The sequence below is a fragment of the Mastigoproctus giganteus genome, chromosome 9, assembly GCF_048544385.1.
Source record: "Mastigoproctus giganteus isolate SK-2022 chromosome 9, ASM4854438v1, whole genome shotgun sequence".
Classification (NCBI taxonomy): Eukaryota; Metazoa; Arthropoda; class Arachnida; order Uropygi; family Thelyphonidae; genus Mastigoproctus; species Mastigoproctus giganteus.
The window spans coordinates 11,978,939-11,998,746 of NC_143583.1; the positions used below are offsets into that span (position 1 = coordinate 11,978,939).

Here is a 19,808-nt window from a genome sequence, read left to right on the forward strand (position 1 = left end):
CCACTCTTTTCCTCTTGTATATTAATGACCTTCTTCCATTGACTGGAAATCCTATCCATAGTTTTGCCGATGATAGCACATTGCATTCTACTTTCCATTTTGAGAAACCTTGCCCTGCTCAATCAGCTTCAACTTCTCGAAAATCTGCTACCAATTCCTTAAATGCCGATCTTGAGGTAATTCTCCAGTGGGGCAAAGAAAACATAGTTGATTTCAACCCTTCTAAAACTCAGTCGTGTCTTATATCTACAGTGTGCTACTGCAACAGGATCTAGATAATTTGGGCAGATGGGCTAAGAAGTGGCAACTGAAGTTTAACCTTGACAAATGCAAAGTACTGCATATGGGTAGAAGTAACCCCAGAGAAACGTACCAACTGTGTGGTACTACACTTAAGGTGGTAGAAAATGAAAAAGACCTGGGAGTAATTGTGCAGTCAGATATGAAGTTTTCTGAGCAATGTAGACAAGCTGCTAGGGCAGGTCATGGGGTTTTGTCAATGATATATAGGAATTTTGCTAGCAGGGAAAAGGAGGCGATTGTCCCTCTGTATAAGGCAATGGTCAGGCCACGCCTTGAGTACTGTGTACAGGTCTGGAGGCCTCATTTTAGGAAGGATGTAGATTTGCTTGAGCGTGTACAGAGAAGAGCAACACGATTGGTGAGGGGAATGAAGGGATCCTCTTACCAAGAGAGGCTTAAGTTCTGCAAATTGCAGTGGCTGGAGACTAGGCACCTGCGCGGTGATCTGATTGAGGTCTATAAGGCCTTGAATGGGTTGAGCACGCTGAATTCTGATGGGATCCTCCCACTTGTTCAGAATACGAACCTACGGGGACATAAGTTGAAATTAAGAAAGGATAGATGTAGAATAGATGTGCGGAAATTTGCCTTTAGCCAGCGGGTGGTTAATTGCTGGAACAAACTTCCATCTGTCGTTGTGGAAGTTGATAGGTTAAATAAATTTAAGGAGGAACTGGACAGGCAATTGGAGGGTATGGTGTGATTTTTTTTTTTTTTTTTTTGGCTGATGCTGCATAAGCTCCTACACTTGCTTTCTTGCATCAAGTGCCACTACTACTACTACTATCTCGCAAAAAGGATTCTTCTGCTCCTATTCTTATCTTTAGTGACACTCCGATTTCTAGGCAAAATGATATATCTCTTTTGGGGATTACCCTGACTTCTAATCACTCTTGGCGCAAGCACATTACAAATATTGCTTCCTCTACATCTAAAAAAACTTGGTTTTCTCTTTCGCTCTTGGCATTACTTTTCTTCCAAACAGCTGCTCACTCTGTATAAATCGCAAATCCGCCCTGCCATGGAATATTGTTCCCACATCTGGGGTGGTGCCCCTAAAACCTCTCTCAGGCTTCTTGATTCAATTCAGAAGAGGGCAGTTTGGTTAATTGATGATTCATCTCTAACAGAGTCTCTCCACTTGCTTTCTCAATGACGTACTGTTTCTGCTGCATGCCTCTTCTACAGATACTTCCATGGGCACTGTTCTTCTGAATTGGCTTCTATAATTCCCGCTCTCTTTTTCAAAACAGTCCAAACACGTGCCGTCACCCACCAACATCCATTTACTGTCCAACTTCAAACTCCCAGAACCAACTTTCCATCTTCCTCGTTTATTCATTCAACTGCCGTTTTCTGGAACAACCTTCCTTCATACGTATTTCCTGAAAATTACAATCTACAGAAGTTCAAGTCCAATGTCAACAAATATCTCCTTTCGTCTTCTCAATGCCCAACCCAAGCATGGTACTAAGTACTATAGGTTCTAATACCTCTCGTGTTTGGGGTTTACATAAAAAAAAAAAAAAAATACACACTACTTGGAGTCTCTCCAGTCACTATTTGGCAGAGTAGAGTTAGCAAGATTATACACTAGCTGAAGCCTCTTAAACAGTTACCAATCGGTTCGATCCAGTGTACTAACTAGCGTCAGGCCTGCGAACGCTGTTTTAGAGCTGTACCCACGAAATGTAAGGAAGATTGGTTCTCGCCGTTGTGTTCATCGTGACCTCAAAAGTCATTAGTCATACTGCCTGATGGAAGAGATTGGGAAGGGATGATGAGAACTTAGCTCTGGAGACTAAACATGTGTTCCACCACTTCAAGCCTCCAGTAAGCAAAGTGGTGGTATTGCACCAGTTGATGAGAGTCATCTACCATCTAGTGTACTAGGTGGTAGATGACTTATGATGAATTACGAAAATTAGGGCTGAATTACAATGCCAATAGGAGGTGAGTGAACTGTAAAGTAAAACTATTAATAAAAAGGTACAAATAAAATAAAATAATATGATAAAATAAATTAAGTGGTAAAACTGTCATCAGATATGGGGTTCATATTTTCAAGGAGCTATCCATATAGGGGAAAGGAGCAGTGCTATATAGTCTTGTCAGTATGGTGGGGATCACTGATGGTGCTATTTCATATAGATTTTCTATTGGCAATTTATCAGGGATTTGATTTGATTTTTGGTTTTTATGGTGCAAAATTTATCAGGGGATTCTTGAGTTGGCTGCATTTAGAGAGTTCTGGAGTTTGCTCTGTTTGTGATCCCAGAGAAAATTTTTGACCAGTATTGTTTGGATTGCCTGTTGCTGGACAGTTCTTCTGATTTGGAAGGCTTCCTGTGAGTATTGTGCTAAGGCCTTTATAATATGTCTCTTCTGTAATGAACAGATGTTCTCGGTTTCTTGGGAGAGTTATTAGAATGCTGCTTTGGTCACCATATGCCCAGTCCTCAAAATTTCTGCATGCACAATGAGGATCCTCAACCAGACCCATAGAGTGCAGTTTAGCCTTTAGTTAATGAGCCATGTCCAGTGAGTAAGAATGTCATGAACGTGTTTGGGGAGTACAATAGCAGGTAGGGGGGGAGAGAGGAAGTTAGTATAGACTAGATCAGTGATGGCGAACCTTTCTGAAGAGTGGGTCAATTATTTTTATTTCTTTTTTAAATACTAGCCCGTGAGTCATAAGTTAGTGGTCTCAATTAGAAAGGGGGGATGGGGGGGTAAAAAGGATGCCAATTATTTGGAAACAACCAACAATTTGTTAAGAGATCAAGTTGATAGTTGAATCTTTTTGGTTCTCACTTTTGAAATAATCCAAAAAAGGTTTTAGTTTCCTTTTTCATTTATAACTTTAACTTTTGCAAGTGAAGAGCTAAAAAAAAAGCTTGATTTGATACCTTGTACTGCACCAGGTATTGCCTCTGCACAAAGTATTTGAATGAGCAAGGAATAAAAGAAAACACCTTTATTTTGAAATATTCTTCATTAATAATTAACTCATAATTTGAAATATTCTTCATTAATAATTAACATAATTACAGATACAGTATGTGTAATAAAGTTGATAAAAGTATATTTAATGCGAAATTTGTTGTTGCTTACTTTCAGACAGTTTCTTAATATTAGGTACATTCTTCGTGTTCATTACTTTAATACATTTTGCAGTCAATTCATTTCCAAGTTTATTCGTGTTGGAAGATTTAACAAAATTCATTGAGGAAAACAATTTTTCACATGAATATGTGGACCCGAAAATTGTGAGAAGAGCGTTAGCCAGTTTCCTCATACGTGTAAAATTGTTCGGTAAAGAATACCATGCGTTTAATATAATATTTTCAACTTTTAGTGTGGGATCTTCATTAGGCCTATCTGCATTACTTTCTGAAATTTTTCCTTCTACTTCGAAAATCAAGTTTTCAAATTTATTTTTCCACACTATGCTGCTTTGGAATTCAATTAATTCCATTTCTAAGTTAGTGATACCTAGCCACATAAAATCGTTTAGCTGCATTGTATCGTACTCTGCTTTATGAGGGCATAAAATAAAGCGAAATGTATTTTCCAAACTTTTAAATTGATTATATCTCTCATGGAAAGCTTGTTTTATTTCTTGCAAAATGGTTAAATATTTTTTAATTGCATTTTCTTGAATGTCAAGAATATTTTCAAAATCTTTAGTGTTTTGATAATGTTTTTGTAATTGAGGAAAATATTTCATGGTGCTCATTTTCAAATCTTTAGTAAAGATGTCAAGTTTTTTCATAAATATTTTGATATTTTCAAACATTATTAATGCAATTTGTCCATATCCCTGAAGTTTTTTATTCAGTTCATTGAAATGCTGAGTGATATCACATAAGAACATTAAATCATTTAGCCAATTTATATTTGAAAATTTGTCATAACTATTCTTTTTTTCATTTAAAAAGAGCTTTATTTCGTCTAATAAAATGATAAACCGAATAAGAACTTGCTGCAACTGAGCCATCGAACATTGTTGTATGTGAAAATTCCAGAATATTGGCACTTAATTTCCTCTAATAATTGTGCAAATTCTCGCTTATTAAGACCTCTTGCGTTTATAAAGTTAATAACTTTAATTATTTATTTTTTTTTATAAATCTGTCATTACATATTTATATTTTATTGTTTAATATTTTCGATTATCTTTTCTCTCTCTTCTAATTAAAAAAAGTAGGCCAATATTACAATAAACGCGTGCGCGTGGGTTACTTACAAAGTCTTCGTGGGTCAGTATCTGACCCACGTGTCATAGGTTCGCCACCACGGGACTAGATTCACTTGGGGTAGGTATTTCTTAGCTACTTCACCCAGGTTCCCAGCTTGACTCTTGGTTTCCAGCTTGTTTGCCACAATCGTTGAAGACTTGTGGAAAATTCTTCTTTTCCTGTCTGATGTTATTAGTCAAGTACAGGGCAATACCCAAAATTAGCATTACTAGCAGCATATGATGCAAGAAAGCAAGCATCAGCAAAAAAAAAGCCTTCCTGTTTCACACATCTGTTCACCACAAAAGTTTGTCTGGTTAAGCCTTCAATTCATTTAAGCTATTAACTACCACAGCGACAGATGGAAGTTTGTGCCAGCAATCAACTACCCACTGTTCAGTACTTTGGGTATTGAACAAAGCGGTGATAAAAAGAATGCAGATCAAAATTAATAGACGGTAGATCAATTTCCTTCTTTCTATGCTTAGATATGAAAGCAATTACTCCCCTAATTGTTATTTTTTCAATTTATGAGATTAAACAACTTCAATTGTCAGCTTAATATATTTTAGCCATATCACTTGGTCCACCATCTATTAATATTGATCTGCATTCTTTTTATCACTGCTTTGTTCAATACTTTTTATTTATCTATGAACTGTTATATGTTTATTTTTGTATATCCTATGACTTTATTACGGTAAAGTCCTATTATTCCAGCCACATTTCTTTTTTTATCAACACTAATCTTATTTATCTCCATGCATATATTTGTTGAAAATACGACAATAGCAGTCACTATTTTCCCATCTTTTTCCATTTCTTCAGAGCTCTCTATTAAGTCAGTTACTGCTATAAATTGCTTCATCATGTAGCTATATTAGTAACATAGCTACATAGCTTCATCATGTAGCTATGTTACTAATGTGGTTATGGTTGACATCTGTCTACTCTACTAAATATGTGCGCTGTATTTCCCTGCATTTTTCCTTCAGCTACGTATTATTTTTCCCCAGCTTACTTCTGCTACGCATTACTTAGCATTAGCAAAAAAAAAGAATTAATGAAAATATTCAAGAATATTTTCATTAGATTCTTCTTAATAATTTTAATTGCGTTAAATTGATTTTTAATTATTTTTTACTTCCTCTTATTATTTTACAAATATATAGTTTGGATAAAATGAGAAAAGTGACATATATGGAGATGTAGGCTTATTATGCTATAAACGTTATATGGAAAATGCACCTAAGTGCATTAAGCAGCAGCAAAGGATACAAAAGTATATATTTAAGGTTGAAGTAATAAAGCGAGAAGAGAAAAAAAAAGAGCTAACAGATGGAACGTAAAGAACAAAGGTGACAAAACTAGTACGAAAAGGATAGAAAGAGAAGTATTAAAGGTGGATGATATAGGAAAGAATGTGAAAAAACCTAAATGATACATTGAATTATAAGAAATTAAAGGCTGAATTAGTAAGCCAATTAGAGGAAATGAAGCTATAAAAGAAAAATAAATGATTACAGTTATTACAAACACATAGCAGGCATAGATGATAAGGTGGAAAAATATTTTGATGTTATAAAAATCTAATAAAAGGGAAAGAGAAATAAAAATTTGAAATATTTGATGCAAACTACAAAAGATTGATACTTAATGCAGGTATGATTTTGTAATAACTGAGAGCAAAGTGGACGAGAAATTGTTGATATTAAACATAAGAAAGGCACCTGGGGTGGATGGGATCCAGTTATATTAAAGGAGGTGGCAAATGAAGTAAACAAACCCTTAGCCATAATTATGAGAGCATCCTTGGACTCAGGGGAGGGCCCCACGGACTGTGCAAATGTGTCCCCAATTCACAAAGGGGGATCGAAGGGTGACACGAGTAATTACAGACCAGTTAGTTTAACTTCTGTTCCGGGTAAAATAATGGAGTCTGGTTAAAGATGCATTGCAGGATCACCTAGACAAGACTGCAACATTAATTCAGACACAGCATGGGTTTGTTAAGGGAAAGTCTTGTCTGACAAATTTGATTGGATATTATGATGTGGTTACAAAGGAACTGGATGCAAAAAATAATTTTTATATCATATACTTGGATTTCAGGAAAGCTATTGACACGGTTACGCATGGAAGACTACTGTACAAATTGGAGCAGAATGGTATTAAGGCTAAGTTGCTACAATGGATAAAAGGATGGTTGAGTGGGAGAAGACAGAGGGTGGTAATCAATGGGCGCTTCCCTTTGTGTACTGATGTTATTAGTGGAGTTCCCCAGGGTTCGGTGTTGGGTCCACTGTTGTTTTGTATATTTATCAATGATATTGATGAAGGTATATCAGGCTTAGTGTCAAAGTTTACAGATGATACAAAGGTTGGCAGGGTTGTTAATGACAGTAATGACAGGTGCTACTACAACAGGATCTAGAAAATTTGGGAAGATGGGCTGAGAAGTGGCAACTGAAGTTTAACATTGACAAATGAAAAGTACTGCATATGGGTAAAAGTAACCCCAGAGGAACATACCAACTGTGTGGTACTACACTTAGGGTGGTAGAAAATGAAAAAGACCTGGGAGTAATTGTGCAGTCAGATATGAAGTTTTCTGAGCAATGCAGACAGGCTGCCAGAGCAGGTCATGGAGTTTTGTCAATGATATACAGAAATTTTTCTAGCAGGGAAAAGGAGATGATTGTCCCTCTGTACAAAGGGTACTAGGAAAGTTTTGCAATATGACGCAACAATGAATCACAGGAAGCTGCTTGTTGCTGCATGTTGAGACATGTTCATACGTGCATAGTAGCCGCCGCGCCAAGTCGATGGGCTCAGTTATTCATTAGTAGTGAGAGTGTAAAGTGCTTGCGATCGCATCGTGGTCACGAAATGAGATAAGGACAGTTTTGCGGTATAATTTCGTGCGTGGTTTAACCATAGATCAGTGCTTAGAAGAAATGACTCTTGCACTAGATGATGATTGTCCACATCGTACAACGATATTCAGGTGGTATAGAGAATTCCAAAGGGGAAATTTCACTCTGGAGGATTCTGAGAGGCCGGGAAGGCCACGAACATCAGTTACGGAGGAAAACGTTACTGCTGTGAGGAAAATGCTTGACGAAAACAGGCGAGTGACCTACCAACAGATAGAGGATACTTTGGGCCTAAATGCACCAGCAATTCGTTCGATTCTGCAAGATCATTTGCACGTGAAGAAACTTTGTTCTCTCTGGGTGCCGCATCAACTGACTGAAGAGCAGATGACACGACGTGTGACTTGGTGCCGGGAGATGTTAAAAAAGTTTGATAAGGGACAATCTCGGTATGTGAACAACATCGTGACAGGTAACGAGACTTGGCTGTACTATTACGATCTGCCGACCAAGGCTCAAAACAAAGTTTGGGTCTTTGATGATGACGACACACCCGTAATTGTCAGAAAATCCTGATCTGTAAAGAAGAAAATGATAGCTGTATTTTTCAAATCGAATGGAATTGTGGAACGTGTCGTTTTGGACACGCAGAAGACAGTCACAGCTAAGTGGTATACTGAACAGTGCCTGCCTAAAGTCATTGGATCTATGAAGAACCTGCGGCCAAAGTCAAGAATGGACACCTGGTACCTCCATCACGATAATGCTGCAGCTCACCGCGCCAAAGCCTGCACCAAATATTTGACCACGACAAGACTGAAACTTCTCGAGCGCCCTCCCTACAGTCCAGACCTTGCTCCCTGCGACTTTGCACTGTTCCCGCATGTGAAAATGAAGCTAAAAGGGAGGCGGTTTTCCAGTGATGAGGACCTTCTACGGGCTTGGGACAACGAGTGTGCTTTACCCCCTAGTGAAACTTGGCAGAACTGGTTTAAAGATTGGTTTCGGACGATGGAGAGGTGTATTGAATAGAGGAAATTACTTTGAAAAAATTGAATAAACAAAGCTGTATTGCAAAATTTTCCTAGTACCCTTTGTATAAGGCAATGGTCTGGCCATGCCTTGAGTACTGCGTACAGGTCTGGAGGCCTGTACACTTGTATTCTTTCACTTGTTCAGATTACAAACCTGGCAAATTGAGGAAAGACAGCTGTAGTACAGATGTGCGGAAATTTGCCTTTAGCCAGCAGGTGGTTAATTGCTATTAATTGTTGGTACAAACTTCCATCTGTCGTTGTGGAAGTTGATAGGTTAAATAAATTTAAGGAGGAACTGGACAAACATTTAGAGGGAATGATTGTGTGAATTTTTTTTTTTTTTTTTTGGCTGATGCTACATAAGCTCATATGCTTGCTTTCTTGCATCACATGTCACAATGACTATTACTATTTCATTGGGGACTACACCTGATTATGTATGAATAAACTGTGTTTCTATGCTACATATGATTATGGAAGAAAATTATTAAAAAGGAAACTCTAAATAGAACAGGGAAAAAAATAAAAATTAATAAAAAAGCAGTAAATTCTTCCATAAAAATAGGGAGAGTAATCCCAATGCAGTATTCATGGAATTAAGGCAATTAAGTAAGCAATAAAATAATAATAAAATTTAAATAAAAAAAATAATTAATGTGTGTGTAATCATAGTAGAATCTGAAGGATAAGTAGCTTGAAGAATTAGAATTAATTTTGTATGTAGAAATTAGATAAGTACACTGAAAAGAAGAAGTTGGCATATGGTATTGAGAAAGGAAATAAAGCATGGAAAGGAAAGAAAAAGTGATGAATGAGATGAAGATAGCTTAGAGGAAAGGAAAGAATAGTTATTATATGTAAGATGAGGCAAGTGGACATTATTACTTTCTTTTCCTCTAAGCTATCTTCTGGACAACCTGATCTGGTCGTCCAGAAGATGCCCAATGTTGACAACCTGAATCACGTTTGACTCCTTCAAAGAACTGTTTGGCACTTTTTGTTGAAAATGTTCCTCTTAAAAACTGGAGGAGCAGGGATACTAAGAGGAAATTCAGCACTTGGTAATTCAGCCTAGCCTTGTTATCTTATTTATGCAGTGAAAAGTGAGTTGTGTGCCTTTCTATATAAGTGAATGAATTTGGTGGACATTTACTGCTATCTAGAAGGAAGTTATAAAAGGAAAGATAGGTTTAAATTATTTTAACTGATGCATGACACAAGTAAAAAAGATTTTGAAGCATATACAGGATGATTCCCTACCAGTGCAACAAACTTGCAGGAGGTGTAGGGGGCATAAAGACGAATCGGAATCACATAGCATTGCAGGGTCCGAAATGCCTTCGTCATGCGGTAGAGGATGTTGAACGGGAGGTCGCGTGAACAGCGAACCCGCTGGAAGCCAGCATTTGCGAACCGTTTCTGTTGAAGAAACCAAGTAGCAAAAGTCCTCCGGAATGGATAATCCGCAGGCTCCAATGATTGGACGCGTTGCAGATGGTATGAACTCATTTGGTTTGTTGACAGTAACACTTTTAGTAACCTGCATGGACTGAATCAAATTGAGAACACTGATAATGGTAACAAAATTTTGGAATTCCTGAAAGATTTAAACAAGCGAAACTATTCGGCAAGAGAGGAACCAACAAGACCTCCTTTGAGTGAAATACAAATCACCAAAGAGAGCGTAATGAAAGCAATCAACGATCTGCCCAATAAGGCCACTGTTGGACCAGACAAATTTCCAATGTTCATCCTTAAAATAAGTAGCCCATTTATAATAGATCTATTACTGCACATCTATCAGGAAATCATTAGGTCAGGAGCTTTCCCACAAGCTTGGAAAAATTACATTGTAACCTCAATACCAAAGATTAAACACCCAAAAAACACCCATGGCTACGGATTACAGACCAATTTCTGTTAGTTGCACCCTACAGAAGGTATTCGAAAAAGCGCTGCTTCCCACCATCAATCAACACTGCTTCAGCCATAGACCACCGCATTTGCACTCAGTTATTTCGGGTAGATCAACAATAACAAATTACTGGAAACCCTTTTTCGCGTGCAGAAAGCACTAAATGAGAAGAAACAAATTGATATTATTTTTTTGGATATCTCCGCAGCCTACGACAACGTCTCAATTCCAGCGCTCATTGCGATTTTAAGGAATTATTTTAATGTAAGAGGAAATTTGTTAACTATAATAACCAGCCTGCTAGAACATAGAAAACTTACTGTTAAGCACCAAAAGCTACAATCTTGCTTTACCATCTCGCAAGGAGTGCCACAAGGGGGAGTTCTTTCGGCTACCCTCTTCGCGGCCGCCCTGGAGCCGTTTCTTGCATGGTACTACAATTTTATAACATATGCTGACGATGTAAAATTCTTCATCACTTCCAAAGACCATGAATCAGCAGAAGGTATTTGCCAGATGGCAAATAGCACAATCCGAGAATTTGAGAGCTACCTGGATTGCATCGGGCTCCGTATTAATGCACAGAAGTCTGCCCAAATGACCATAACTTACAAGCAGAATAAAAATGACATCTCGATCACTGTGAACGGGTCTAGTGTGGAAAAAGTGCACTCTCACCTGGACCTGGGTCTTAAGTGGGATGACAGACTCACCTTTGCTCAACACTTCGCCCATATGAAGACAAAACTATTCGCCGCTTTATGGGCTACTAGACAGGAACTGGTAGGAATTAGGGATCCTCAGCTAGCGACCAAGTACATTTTAATGTGTGTCCTGCCAATTGCAATGTATGCCTCGCAAATCTGGTCTTCAGCTCCAGATTCACATTATAAGTCCGTCCTTGGGATCGAGTACTGGTTCTTGCGATGGCTTAACAGAGTTGCTGGCCACCCTTTTACTATCTCAAGGGCCATTCTCTACTCAGACCTTAACATCACACCCTGGATGCAGCGGACAATTAACAGGAACATACACACTCTCGCACAAATGCTCACAGGCAGAGTGGATGCTCCAGTCCTGGATAATATTCTAGTCAAACCGCGTGCCACTGCTAGACGTTGCGGAGAAGTAAATAATCCATTGCGTTCAGTCCTGAACAATCTTAGTAGCCTGCAAAGATTCTTCCCATCAAATGCAGCGAAAATATTTAACTCACTACACATAGATGCCGAAAAACTCTGTGAGGATGCAGCATACCGGAAAGAGATCTTTCAGAATTCGTACAGACTTACCGAAATATGAATCGGCTGCAAAGTACCAAAGAATTGTGAATAAAAGTGAAACTTTCTGCTTTAAGAACAATAATAATTTGTTGACTGGAAAAATATACCTTCTGTAACAGTTATGTAAATATGTAAGTTATAGATGGAATTATTAGTGAATTGTAAATATATGAGTTGTAGAATGTTTGTACAGAATGATTAATGTGTAAATACTATATATATTAAACATAAAATGTGTATATAATATTTCGGGACGAGACTACGTGTTCAGTATATGTAACCCACTGCACGTAGTATCTCGTACCCTGATATGTACTTAGCACCCTCCTGACACTTTGCCATCCCGGGGTGGTTTCCTTATGGAAATAAACAGATAATAATAATAATAATAATAATACTGTGGATTGGGAAATACTCAATCGTTGGCCTATCGCTCGAGTACTCGTACTCGGATTGCCTTCTGCAAGACATAGGACATTCTCCTCATTGTCTGGCGTCCTCATCGTTCGCTCTTGATTCATGGACCTCTCATGAAACAACCAGTCTCACGTAACCTTCTGTGCACACGTGCGAAAATCGTATGATGAGGAGCATGCCTGTGCGGAAACGTTCCTGGTACAAGCGCAGAGCGGCGCGCCCATTACAGTCCGCTGCTCCATACACGAGGTGCATGTCGGCCAGTTCAACGTTTGAATACTCGTCCATCCTACTGCCTCGGGAACCTGTTTGCAAATGCTGACTTCCAGCAGGATCGCTGTTCACGCGACCTCCCGTTCAACGTCCTCTACTGCATGACAAAGGCATTTCAGACCCTTCAATGCTATGTGATTCCAATTCGTCTTTGTGCCCCCTACACCTCCTGCAAGTTTGTCGCACTGGTAGTGAATCACCCTGTATGTGCATGTTGTCAGTTCATGATTGAAAAGTTTTGAAAGAAGAAAAATTGAACTTGAGGAAAAAAGAACTTTGGAATTTCAAGCTTCTGGTAAAACCTATCCTAATCAGACAAAAAAACTGATAATTCTAGGCAAGTTGACACTCGTGCTTAAAGTCTGTTCACGTTCCTCTCTTCTGGCTTGAATAAAGCAGTTTGCTTCTTTCTTTTAAATGTTATGCCAATATTTGAAAAATCCATATATTGAGGTGATTACTCCTTCCTTGTTATGTGCAAATTTATTATATTGACAGCTTTTAAATCTTCCATTTCCATTTTGGAAGTTGATTACCATAGCAGACTAAACCAGGAGGATGATTCCAATTTAGTTAGTCACTTCAACTGCAAAGACTGTGGAGAGTCTAAAACATGAAGGAAAATTCTATTCTTTTTCGCAGTGAGGAAGAACTTTATGGGTGCATGTGGCTATGTGGTGCACAAATTACCATTGTAAAATAATGTTCCTGTAAATTCCATAGTAGCATAAATTTCATCAGTTGGTAGTGTATCATATTCAAATTTGAACTATTTTTTTTTTGCCAAGTTTCTGATACTTCTTGGTATCATTAAAGATAAAGAAATTAGCATTAGTCACATAGTTCAAGGAAGTCATCATCATCAGCCATTTTCAATCCATTGCAGGATGAAGGCCTCTCCAGCAACTTTCCAGTTCCTTCTGTTTTGAGCATTGCCCATCCATTTACTACCCACAAACTCATGAATTTCATCTATTCATCTCCACCTTTGTCTTCCAGGTTTTCTTCTAGCTCCTTTTGGATACCATTCTGTTATTTTCTTAGTCCATCTGTCATCATGTCTTCGAGCTATGTGTCCTGCCCAAGACCATTTTAGTTCTTTAGTTTTGATAAGAATGTCCTTTACTTGAGTTTGTTGCCTAATCCATGTGTTTCTCTTCTTATCTAACAGTCTGATTCCCAATATGATTCGTTCCATTCTTCGCTGTGTCGTTCTCAGCTTCTCTTCCATTCTTTTGGTGAGTGCCCAAGTTTCACTTCCATAAGTCATGGTGGGGAGTATACATTGGTTCATTATTTTACGTTTCAGACAATCTGGGATATTGCTCTTCACTATGTGACTATATTTCCTGAATGCTATCCATCCAAAATTTATTCTTCTCTTGACTTCCAGCCATTTATCATTATTACAGCTAATAACTTGTCCCAGATAAGTATGACTCCACCTTTTCAACTACTGCTCCTTCAATCATTATTTCCCTTTCTGTGGCATACTTGTTCATCATTACTTTTGTTTTAGCCATATTCATCTTTAGTCCAAAATCCTTACTAGCTGTGCATAACTGATTAAGATTTTCCTCTGATTCTTTGGGATCATGGCTAATGACCACAATATCATCTGCAAATCGTAAATGGTTTAGGTACTCTCCGTTCACATTAACTCCTTTCTGCGACCAGTCTAATCTTCTGAAAGCTTTCTCAAGGGCAGTAGTAAACAGCTTCGGAGATATTGTGTCTCCTTGTCGAACTCCTTTCTCAATTTTAAATTTCCTACTGTCTTTGTCTAGTCTAATAAAGGAAGTAGCACTCTCATATATTTTCTTCAAAATCATAATATATGGGGTATCAGTGCCTTGTCTTTCTAGTGCCCGAAACATTGCCTTATGCTGTATGGAGTCAAATGCCTTTTCATAATCCACAAATGCCAGGCATAATGGTGTTTTATATTCATTTGCTTTCTCCATTAGCTGTGATATTACATGAAGGTGATCCATAGTTGAGAATCCTGTCCTAAAGCCAGCTTGCTCATTCGGTTGATTCTCATCAAGTATTCTTTCTAATCTGTTAGTAATGACCCTGGTGAACAACTTGTAGATGTGGGATAACAAGCTAATTGGTCTATAATTTCCAATTTCTGATTTATCTCCTTTCTTATGCAGCAAAACTACGATTGCATTATTCCACTGCTTAAGCATCACACCTTTTCTAATGCACTTTGTGAAGAGCCTTGCCAGTTTTTGTGTTATGTCTCTTCCTCCCAATTTTAACAACTCTACAGTAACTTCATCTTCCCCTGGGGCTTTCTGATTCTTCATTTTCTTCAATGCATGTTCTACCTCATCAGGAAGAATATCGGGTATGTCGTATGTGTTGCTACTTTGCAATCCATCTTCCCCACTGCTGGCATCATTCCTCTGCTCCTTGTATAATTCTCTATAGTAGTCTTCTGCTATTTGAATTATGCCTTCTCTGCTATTTATAAGTACACCATCGCTATTCTTCAGTTTCAGTATCACTTGTCTTTCTGTATTACTGCTCATGGCTGCTGATTTAATTCCTTTGTTTTCCCTTAATGCTTGTTCTACATTTCTTGTGTTAAATCTTCTTATGTCCTCTCTGAGTCTCTTTCTAATGGCTTTGCATAACTCAGTATACTCAATTTTCTCCTTGTCAGTGTTTTTTCTTATTTTTCATTTGTCGTCTTCAGTTCATCATGATAAGTGTTTCTTGACTAATTTTTTCTTCTTTGGATTTCTTTTTACTTATAGGTTTCTTGGGCTTTATCACTTTCAAAAAGTTGTAATATTCCTCGTCGATATCTTGGTCCTCAGCAGTCTGCAGAAGCTCAAACTTGTTCTTAAGTTCCAGTACATACTGCTTTTTCTCCTCTTCTGTTATCTCAAAGACCTTTGTATTATTTACTCGAGTCAGTTTTTTTTCCTTTCCTACATCTATATCAAGTGTACATCTTACTATTCTGTGATCACTTCCAACATTTACCTTATTCAGGACGGTAACATCATTTAAAAGAAGTAGAAGATTTAAAATGGGCTTTTGTAACACCATCCAAAAAAATGTAATATTAATAATAAATACAAGCCAGAAATGCGTTAATCGAATATAATAATTAATAGGAAAAATTAAAATTGCCCCTTGACCTTCAGGAATATCCATAAAGACTTAAAAATACCTTTTAAATAACTTTTTAGCTGTATACCATGTAAAAGATAATGAAAATAATTATAAAATTAAGTGTTTATTCACCAAATACGGAGGATGCGGAAAGGTCAGGGAATGACCACCGGATATCCCCAGAGCAATATGGCCTTAGTTGCTAATGCTCCTTAAAAAAAAAAAAAAAATCCAAATAGCCAACCAAGCCAAGTGTTTATTTCATAAAACAGCAGTTCCCAAACTGTGCTCCATGGAATTTTTAAAATTTTCGAAGGGAAACAGGGATACTCGACATCTGTCTGACACCTTGAGATTACTAGCTCGAAATAGTTCACAGTTTCAACATTACTTATTAAGTTGTTTGGACCTAGCTACTTAATAAATGGAACTGTTATGTATTTCTTTTGGCTAAGGGGCGCTATGAAAAAATTACTGAGACACTAAGGGCCCCTGTGAACCAAGAAAGTTTGGGAACCTCTGGCATAAAATACACAGTGAAGAAACTATTTGTTACGGAAATGTTTGAACAGTGTTGGCTTTCTTTTTTTCATCAATCAGTTTCCAATAGCCAACAACAATCCTCTGTAGTTCTTTTCTTTTTCAAATCTTTTTCACCTATCACATAAAAAAAGATTGTTAACTGGAAATTTGCATAGTGTAAAGGGAAAAGTGGTATTTTTTCAAATAGCCGTAACTGAAAAAACACGTTAATCGAACTCGCATTATATGAGGCTTGACTGTAAATTGATGAAGCAGCATCAGTTCTGTCACCTTCAGTGTGGGATTCTAACAGAATCTATTATGAATGAGATTGGTAAGGAGAACAAAGGATTGCTTTTACCAAGAAAAGCTTAAGTTCTGCAAATTGCAGTGTCTGGAGATTAGGCACCTCCGAGGTGATCTGATTGAGGCGTATAAGTTCTTGAATGGTTTGAGCACGCTCAGTGTTGATGGGATCCTTCCTCTTGCTTAGATTACACACTTGAGGGGGGCATAAAAATTCAAATTGAGGAAAAGACAGTTGCAGAAAGGTGGGTGGAAATTTGCCTTTAGTGGGTGGTTAATTGCTGTAATAAACTTCCATCTGTCATTGTGGAAGTTGATAGCCTAAATAAATTTCCATCTGTCATTGTGGAAGTTGATATCCTAAATAAATTCAAGGAAGAACTGGACAAACTTTTGGAGCGAATGGATGGGTGAAATGGGAAGTTTTTTTTCTTTCCTTGTGCACTTGGCACTCTACTAGTGCCAAGTGCACAAGGAAGCATGAAAAATAACAAATTATCCCCATTATTTTTGACATTTTAAAAATTCTTTATATCAGTGTTGTGCACCAGAGAATTTTTCACCAATGGGAAGGAAAAAAAATAAATACAATAATTGAATTCAGATCTTTTCTTTTTGGTGAAGCTTTGGAAATTCCAATAAGAGCCAAGTTTTACCAATTCTTAGTTATAAACAAAAGTCTAACTCAACATCTTTGAATAGGTACAAAATCTGCACATCCTCAGAAACAGTATCTTTCTCAAATCAGTCATAATCAATTGACTGTCTCTAAGAGAAATCCACACAGAAAAAAATCATAGCCAAGGCAAAGTTTGAAAGCTTTCTCTACTAGTGAATAGCTCTATGGTTGTATTTTACTATAAAATTTTTATTTTTACACTGAAATTTAATTTTTAGTGCAGTGTGGGTTTCACAAAAATCTCCTACTTTTAAAAAAAATCTCTCATTTTCCTCTTGTTTTTGCAATGATCTCCTGCTTTTTGTAATAAACCTCTTGTTTTGTCCAAAAATTTTCTGTTTTCTTCTTGTTTACAATTGCCCGATCTTCAGATGTTAGCAGCTATGCTATTACTATTTCAAAACTAACTTTTCTTTTACCATGCAATGTAACATTTCATAGAAAGATTACTTGGCCATTTTTTAAAAAATTCCATCTAATGAATTTGGAATTAATCTCTGATAGTACCAAAACAGGTTAAGTGCAGCCTGTTGTTTCTCTGATTAGTTAAATTTCTTGCAACTTTGCAGCATCTCAGTAAACTTACTGTAGTAACTGCTTAGCTCATTCTGCTGTAGCACCCCATCTTACAGTAGAATTTCAAATTACGTGTGCAAAGCTGACATGCTACCATTTTATACTCTTTCTCCTGAGCAAATTTCAGTTTGATTATGTGCATGAGTGTGTTGCATATTTTGTGTGTAAAAATGTATATGTAGTTTCTATATATATATGCTTACTACCCTTACCATAGATAATGAGTGCAGTATTGAAATTTGCAGTATTTATTTCAATACTGAAATAAAAATCGAGGTTTTTATTTCAGAACTTCCATTTTTATTTCAGTTCAATCAGACATTGAAAGAAGCTGCATGTTCAGAAGAAAATTGGATAATCTGATGTGTTTACAGATTTATTTTAGAAGAGAAAAAGCAAGCTAGGCAACCAACCTTGCATTCATTCTTTCAAAAGTATGAATACAAGAAGATAACCCCCCCTCCCCCCACTATTATTGAAAAATTAGCCATCTGAACTAAATGGTATTGCTTATGTATATTTTATTTCAATGCATTTTTATTTAATAACCTTTTAGTTTTAATATATTATTTTCCAATCATACCATAATATGTATCAATAAAAATAACTTTGAAAATGTGTTAAGTATTGAAAATTTATAGCTTTCATGGAAGCTGACTATTTTATGAAAATGTGTATACCAATCTGCGCATTTATACTACATGCCTTTTTTTTTTTTTTTTTTTTTTTGGAATGCATGTTGTGTTATAACAGGATGAGTTTTTATGTGTTTGTAGATGGCTAGTCGGTTGTGATTAATCTCGGTGTATAACATGGAAAGGTAGCTTTCAATTTGAAATCTTTTTTTTTTTTTTGTTTAATAATTTCAAGTGCGTAGTAATTTCTTTGTTCCAAGTAGGCTGCATTTGTTTTAACCAAAAGTTTAATAAGGCTAATGTATATTTATAATCCCTAGTTACTTTGCAGTTGGCTTTTTTTAATTAGTTTAAAAAAAAAAAAATTCATAATTCATACATTTTGTTTACAAAACCTTAGTCCACTTGATTTTAGTTTTATGGGAGGTAAAGTGAATTATATGCAGAATTATGTGAATTAGTATGATTTATAGTATTATCAAAATATGGTTCCTCAATTGGCAATGATAATTATTTTATTTTTGAAGGATTCTGAGGGGCAAGGATGCCCTTTTTGTAGAGCTGAGATTAAAGGTACTGAACAGGTGGTTGTGGATCCATTTGATCCAACTGGAAGAACATTCAAAAAGAATGATGCTGCTCATGTTTCTCATATTGGGAATCTTGTAGATATTGATGATGATGAGACCTTAGAGGTAATCTATTGATTGTTTAGTTTGTTTCATTTATTTCTATAGTATGGCCAAAAACCTGTACGTATTTTTGTTTAAGATTTATTTTTTGTTTCATTAGCATTTAATGTTATTGCAGACTTCTGATGCACAATATGCTTTAAGTCCTGTGGCCTCATACTGATTTCCTGCCACAATTCTTCCTTTCTTCCCCTCACAGTATACTTATGTATACTGTGAGTGGAAGATGATTGCTTTTGACACATCAGTGATCTCCTTTGTTTTCTCAATTGTGGCTCATGCTAAGGGTGCTCCAACAATAATGCATTTCTGAAAATCAGAAAGATCACCTGTCTTACCCACAACTAGATTGACTAAAGAAGCTTAAGGAAAGCATACAGTATTTATCCAATACCAGGAACTTATATTTATACCATATGACAACTTACATTTGCATACCATATGTTTTATTATCTATAAATATTTTATTATCTGTATGTTTTATTATAACCAATTGCAAAAGGTGTTCAATTTTTTGGCCACTGAGTATATTATTTGTACAGTTCAATGAAGCTGTTGGTAACATCATCAGTTGGTCCCACTGTATAGAATTTAAATACTGTCTCAGTCCATCGTAGTCGCCTTTATGGAAGCAATAACCCATTAGGGGTAAAGGGAAGGGTTATTGCTTCCGTAAAGGCGACTACGATGGACTGAGACAGTATTTAAATTCTATACAGTGGGACCAACTGATGATGTTACCAACAGCAAATTCAAAATGGGAAGCATTCAAAGAACTTATCTTGGAAGCTACTAGGCTTTACATACCAACTAAGAAATATTGTTCAAGGTTTAGGCCAAAATGGATGTCAGATGAACTAATGAGGCATATTGCAGAGAAGAAAAATGCATGGGATACTTACAAATTAACACATGCCACAG

The 19,808-nt window shown here is 36.8% G+C and overlaps 1 protein-coding gene across 1 annotated transcript in view; it reads left to right on the top strand.

The window, feature by feature from the left end:
• Cbl (E3 ubiquitin-protein ligase CBL) overlaps positions 1 to 19,808 on the top strand; it is a 455,909-nt gene that overhangs the window by 153,116 nt on the left and 282,985 nt on the right. Inside the window, exon 6 of the mRNA XM_090382106.1 lies at positions 18,723 to 18,890. Within this exon, the coding sequence (XP_090238232.1) occupies positions 18,723 to 18,890 (168 nt within the window). The remainder of the gene's footprint in view (positions 1 to 18,722; positions 18,891 to 19,808) is intronic.